This window comes from Papaver somniferum, chromosome 10 (assembly GCF_003573695.1).
Source record: "Papaver somniferum cultivar HN1 chromosome 10, ASM357369v1, whole genome shotgun sequence".
In the NCBI taxonomy this organism is placed as follows: domain Eukaryota; kingdom Viridiplantae; phylum Streptophyta; class Magnoliopsida; order Ranunculales; family Papaveraceae; genus Papaver; species Papaver somniferum.
In genome coordinates this window covers 78,534,774-78,541,347 of record NC_039367.1, presented here as the reverse complement: position 1 = coordinate 78,541,347, position 6,574 = coordinate 78,534,774, and the positions used below count along the sequence as shown (strand labels likewise).

The 6,574-nt window shown below is 35.9% G+C and overlaps 1 protein-coding gene across 3 annotated transcripts; it reads right to left on the bottom strand.

Moving 5' to 3' along the window:
• Positions 1-770: 770 nt before the first annotated feature.
• On the bottom strand, positions 771-4,753 carry LOC113318201 (BTB/POZ domain-containing protein At1g03010-like). 3 transcript variants are annotated; one of them, XM_026566335.1, is made up of 5 exons: positions 4,482-4,753; positions 3,706-3,843; positions 2,850-2,916; positions 1,559-2,758; positions 771-1,471 (listed from the first exon to the last, which is right to left on the bottom strand). In XM_026566335.1, the coding sequence occupies exons 2-5, from the start codon at positions 3,795-3,797 to the stop codon at positions 932-934; spliced, it is 1,899 nt and encodes a 632-aa protein (XP_026422120.1). In that variant the 5' UTR covers positions 3,798-3,843; positions 4,482-4,753; the 3' UTR covers positions 771-931. The 3 variants fall into 3 exon arrangements, with proteins under 3 accessions (XP_026422120.1, XP_026422121.1, XP_026422122.1); XM_026566336.1 differs by lacking the exon at positions 4,482-4,753 and adding an exon at positions 3,925-4,413; XM_026566337.1 differs by lacking the exons at positions 3,706-3,843; positions 4,482-4,753 and adding an exon at positions 3,049-3,259.
• Between the last annotated feature and the right edge of the window lie 1,821 nt (positions 4,754-6,574).

Genomic DNA, 6,574 nt, shown 5'->3' with positions numbered 1-6,574 from the left:
TATTCGTGTCCCTTTCTCGGCATCGCATGGTGCATTCTCTTTGTTTCGAACCTAGCTTCTGACATTTTCAAAAAGTCGAAAAATTACTTTTGAAGAGGTCACTGGAACTGAAGCACATAAGTAGGCCCAAGTATTTGTAGTTCTGCATCCTCGTAACCGTATCCCTTTCTTCGCATTATAAGGTATGTTCTCTCCAAATTTGTGGTTTTATCGTTTGTGTTCGTGACCAATTGTGTTATTGTGTGTCAGGTCTTATTGTGGGCACCCCATTGATAAGAACATCTAAACTTTTCTATGTCTTCGATGTTTAGTAGGTGTTCAATAGAAAAGTAGATGGATTGTATATATTAAAATGATTCTTACAAACCATATGAAAAACCACACAAAAACCGTTACCGTTGTATTCCCAAAATAACCTCCAAAAGGGAATTAGTGAACATTTTTGGGAAAACGATAGATCCCGACTGAATGCATGAGACGCGATAAAAAAAAATCACGTGAAAGAGCGGTTTTTGTGTGGTTTCTTCGTACAATCTCGGGATTTTGTATTATTGGGAGAAAATTTTCGCCTTATTAAGGGTTGGATTCAAATCTTCATGTATTGTCTGTTTCCCGGATTTTCATTTCTGATCTGATTAGATAAGGGTTGCAATGCCGATTATGGGTTAAAAAAATAATAAAAAAGGATTCTGGGAAATCTGTTTTATTCGCTTTAGGGATTTTTCTAAAAATATTTGGAATTTAATTTGAGGATTTAGTTTACTTCAATTAGAGCATGCAAAATGGAATAAATTGCATTCAACATTTGATCTCAAAATTGAATACTATCAACTAGATACAAAAACATAATCAAAGTTATGAATACTCTTAATGCTATACACTCATACATACATATACTACTAATATACGAAGTTCATTTATGATCCAAGATTTACGAAACAGAGTGATGTCCCTGTTTCTGGAAGACATATCGAGCATCGGAATCGGACCTGGAACCAACAGATTTAATCTCTCTTATGCGAAAGAGGGAATTGAATAAACGCAGTTTTTTCTTGAACGCTTTGAGTAGCTTATTAGCAGAATTTGGTTGAATGAGTTCTTTTTTCATGGAGACATGGTCTTTCTCTAAGTCGGTCAATCTCATCCTCATTCTTGAAACTTCGAGTTTTAGTTCTCGATTCTCTCTTCTTACTGATGCATAGTTATCTCTAGGTGAAATTGCTCCACTACCTGCACCGCTACTGGAGCGTTGAGGAAATTGTCCGTTCATTGAACCGAAGAACAACTGGTTGTGGCTTCCATTCATTGCATTCTTTAGTCTGATTTGCTCAAAATATAGAACTTGTACCGCCATTTGCACCGGTAACCTTTCATTTTGAGCTGCATGACTACATGCTTCTTGGGATAGTTTTTGACAATCAATGGTTTTGCATAGTCGATACCGTTCCGATTCCTTGATATTTGGATGAACCTGCGATAAGAAATAAATTGGTTATCAAGCTATATGATGAGCTCATTTTGATGATCCAAGAAACGAACCAAAAAAAATCCATCTTACCTTGAGGAAGATATCTGCTGCTCTGTATAGTCCATCATTCACGACAGGAGCGTGGTCTGGAAGTAATTCCGCCAGAGCTGTAAACTTGGATGGTGTCAAGTTTGGGTCTAGTGCAATTTCTGCCAAGAAAGTGTCTAGTAACTTAGAAACCTTGATCATTGAGCTTTGTTTTGGAGATCCGGGGCTATCGAAATCGTAACCCATATTCTCATTATGATCCTCGTCGTCTTCATCATTGTCATCCTCATCTATGTTGAGAAAATTGGAGAAGATCCTCACAATTGTATCTATATCATACATGCATTGTTGGTTGTTGCTTGGTGCATTTGCAGGGATGAGGATATCTTCAATTATAGCTTGGTCTAGCTGTAAGCCGATCCTCCTCTCTACGTCGGCTTTACAAGCAGCAGAACAAGACCCCAAAATCGTGATCTTCAGTAAGCCCGAAAGAAATGATAATGGCACTGAACTTTTCCTCGACTGGGCTGGTAGTAAACTAACAATGGTTTCGACAATCATCCTTTGTTTCTTCTGCAATTCATTGTCTGTTAAGCTTCCCTTCACCATTTGAATGTCTTTGTTCACCTGACCTTGGAGGGAGTTGTGCGCGTAGTTTATCAAAATCTTCGTAATGGTTTCTTGTTTTAATCCCTTCGATTTTACTCCTGATATGACTCGTCGGAAGAAATCTAAGTTGAGGACAGTGAGTAAATTATCCCACCAATCTAATGGAGTCTCTGGTTCTATTTCTACGTTCGTTGGGTTGACAAGGAAATTCTGCTCTAGTCTCGATAACCCAGTAGTGAGCTGCTCTTTACACACGTTTATCGCTATACTATTGATAATTTTACTGACCATGTTGATTTCTTCGGCTATAGGTAGCAAGGATTCACAACAGTGAAGAACTGATATTGAGTTCGAGATATTTGATAGAACCGTTTCCTTTAGAAAGTTTTCACACCGAATTTCCAAGTTCTTGTCAGCCAACTCCTCTGTCATTTCAAGGTACTGAGATACACACCTTATCATGGCAACATTTGACAAGTTGATATCGACATTTACTCCATAACAAAATTTTGAAGCAATTTCGAATGCCTCCAATCCCCCTGGAATCCCATGGAGAGTCACCCTTGCAACTTTCTGGTCTTTTGCTTCCAACATCAGTTTTCGAAACCTTCCACTCCGAGAAACAAGAGGGAACTGCATAAGAAACCATTAACATAATTAGAAAGCATTCTAATTTGAACATAAGATGAATGCGTAAAGTTATGCACATTCATATTTTTCTTACCCTGTGTAGTGAAAAGGTTGACGTTCCTACTTCAACAATCAGATCACTAGAAACGTCAGATATTGGCCTGCAAGAATTAAACAACTTAAACAAAATTTCTAGCAACAATCCCAAAACAGCGGCACAGAAGATGTTACCACACAAAATAAACAACAATCCTACAACATGCTTTATAGTTAGTGTTTCAAATGCAACATACTTAGAGAAAATGGAGACTGCTAGTTCTCTAGCCTCCGACTTCATTAAAAAGACTTCACAAGTCTTTGTTCAAAAAAATCCATGTTTCTACGCGTTCCCATGTGCTTAAGCCTGGTTGATTTCAATCACTTTCTTTCATTCACATGGGAAACAACAAGAAGATTGTTCGAATACACCATTCTGGGACTCTTGGGTAGTCACGAATTTTTTCAATCTTGTTTTGTAGGATTTGTCATATTCAAAGTACAATTATAAGGTTGTACCAGTCATTTGTTAGATCTTATCTTAGGACAAAATTTAGGTAAGTGATGACTAATTACGATTTTTGTGGGACTAGTTTAGGTCATATTGTCGGCTTAGACTTTCTTTCTGATGTTGAATGTCAAATTCTTTCATGGTCACACATTTTTGATCAGTCATATTCAAACCTACCAAGCAAATAAAACAGATTCACCCCTCTTATCAGTATTGTATTTTGTTGAATGATATGGAAGAAATTAAGTAAAGGTAAGACGAGCTAATCAGAAGTGTCTTTCCTAGCTGAGACTAGAAATTCTACCTAGCAGAGTAAAAACTTGAATCTTTTCTACGAAATATGTAGCCTCTGCACATACCAAATTAGACTAACAGAAAAATTTAAAGTAAGAAGAAGAATTACCATTCTGTGGCATGTCTAATACTAGAATTCGGACGAAACGATCTCTTCCCTGACATACTTTGCTTCAGTTCACCGACAGTAGCAATACCCATCTCTCAAAGAATCCAAGCAATTCAACTGCAAAATCCTTAGTAAAAGCTGAACAAAACTGTGTGTAAGAAGCTAGATCAACCTTTCATGACTCATTTTGGAGATTTAATATGAAGAACCAAAGAGTACCTGTTTCTAAATGGAAGAGATGATAAAAGTGTTTGCTTTCTCACTATCTATGAGTATACAAAGAAAAAGGAAGGCAGAAAAGGAAAAGCTTGAGTGAACCAAAAGTCACCTTGAAGCCATGCAGGATTAATGGGTTTTAGTTATTCCTAAGTGCCATTAATTTTGTTAAGTCAAAAATATGTAGCACACTTGTTTGGACTATTTAGTGAAAGTGGGAAATGAGATTCCTATTCTTTCAATTTGGCCTTTTGAAATTTTGCAGGATTTCTGTAAGGGTTGCTGTGCTTTTAGGGCTTTTAATCATGGTTTATGAAAGATACCTTATGGATTGTTTAGACAAACACTAAAGTATGTTTTAAAGATCACTAAAAGTAAGAAATTAAGGGAATGACCTGGATTACATAATGAAAGAGTGCACACAAAAAATTAAAATTTTAAGTAATTCAATAGTGTTTTGTGAACACTAATTGTTGTTAAACTAGTTTAGTTTTTTAATTAAAGTTCGGTAAAGATTTGCTTTAAGTTTTAACCAGTGTATGTAAACATGAAGAACTTACTCCTCTTCCAGCTATGCAGCCCTTCATGTAAAACATTGGATATTGGGGTAGACTGTGATGCTAAATATGTGAGACTGAGACTCAATTCCTCCTTCAACTATCCAGGTTGGGTACACCACAGAGAACACAAACAAAATGGACTAAGTAGCATCTTAAGTTATTTTCTTTGAGGAAGGGGTGAGATTGATGTGGTGAAGAAAGTAGTAATCACATTTACAATTTTAAACAAGGAAATCTAAACCTAGGTAGGGTTTAGCTTTAAGAACACAAAAAGTATATCAACAGTAAAATTAAAGTAAGAAGAAGAATCATAACTACAAATAGCAGGTGAGAAAAGTTGGTGGGTGGCATAATAATGATGATGAATATGATGATACTATGCACAAAACGCTTGAGCCCACTTCATCCAAGCCTATACCTAGATAGGAACCCTACCGGTTTACTAAGTTAAATGTCTCTTAATGAGCTTATTCACACATAGCTTTAATCCACGCAGGATGCACAATCATTTTTTGTAAAAAATCATCTCCAACTCATTGCTGTGAAGATGATGTGGCAAAAAAATAGTTAGACATCCTCTAGGTGAACCTCTAGTTTTAGACATTCACTTAGAGGATGTCTTCCCATCCTAATCACACTTTTTATTAATAAAATCATTGAAAAATAAAAATGGAAAGGATTTTAACCAAATATATACCTACAATTAAGTAAAAAGTTAATAAAAAACTTTATGGGTTGAGATAAAATTTTATTGTTCCTAATATTTAGGATTTTATACTCAAAGGATGTCTTAGAAGTGATGCCACATATGAAATATCCACATTCACCATTGGAAAAGCTCTAAAAAGCCTTGCGAAACTGGGTACCGTTAAAACTAATTTGGAGCTGCTACATAATTTGGTTATGCTTAATTTCTTTCGATTTTTCCATTTGTCACAATTCAAGTTTTTCACATTTTATGTTCCTGGGTTTTGATATTACAAAAAAAAATGATTAATTGCTTACGAACTAACCGACCTAATATTAATAATGATCGGTTTGTTGTCACTAGCAAACCAAACAGTCCTTAGCATTAAATTACTTATTGGTTTGACGATAATTCGAAGTTTGAGATACCTCATTAAATGGTTTGCCGGTAAACCTAATAATTACAATTAGAGGTATTAACTGCAGTTTAGGTTGGCGCATGCCTAATTTTTTGGTTCTCCAAATTCCATAGTATATACTGTATAATATGTTCAAAATAGAAAAGAAAATAAATGGCCAGGGTTAGAATATCCGCCTATAATGAAGAAAGTAATGTGCACCCTGGGTTAGAGGGAAGTGTTAGAGCACTGCTCGGTCGAACTCGCAAGCGTTGCTATCTCAAGCTTGTTTGTCAAGTTTAGTTGCCAAAACTATAAGTCTTGATTCCTAGTCTACTTATAGCTATGTCTCGGATTAGGATAAAATGTGTAGTTGAGCTTTAGACTTCACGACGTTCATCGATTGAAGACGAAGAACTACTAAGGGGAGCTTGTGGAACTTCATCAACAAAAGGTATGTGGAGACTTGAACTCATCTATCAGTCAGAAGTCTATTTCTATTCTATCTCCTATTGAGACAAAAGTCGTATAGCTATATAGACTTTATATTATACACATTTGATATTTTGAGCTGAGTTTAACTCGCTTACATATTTCTCGAAATATGTGCTGGTAAACTTTCGCTTTAACCAAGTTCATCTTTGTTCTTGACGAAAGTCAAAAGATGATCATGTGAAAAATCGCTTGGTAACATCTTACATGATTTGTGTGAGACAGTCATTTGATGTAGACTCGGAATGTTTCGTATTGATCTATTGATCACTTGAAAATTGCTTTGAAGCTAATAGTTTGTGTGGGACAGCTGTTCTCGTCTTCCAAGAATGTTTCAATGGATTAACATGGAGTTGATAACGATTAACCATTGATTTGATATAACACAGTATGCGTACTTGTATGCTAACTGTTGCAAGTTATTCCAAGTTCGGGAACCATAGTATGCATACCCGTATGCGTACTGGTTTGATAGTTGAAGTCTGGGAACTTAATATGCATACCCGTATGCGTACC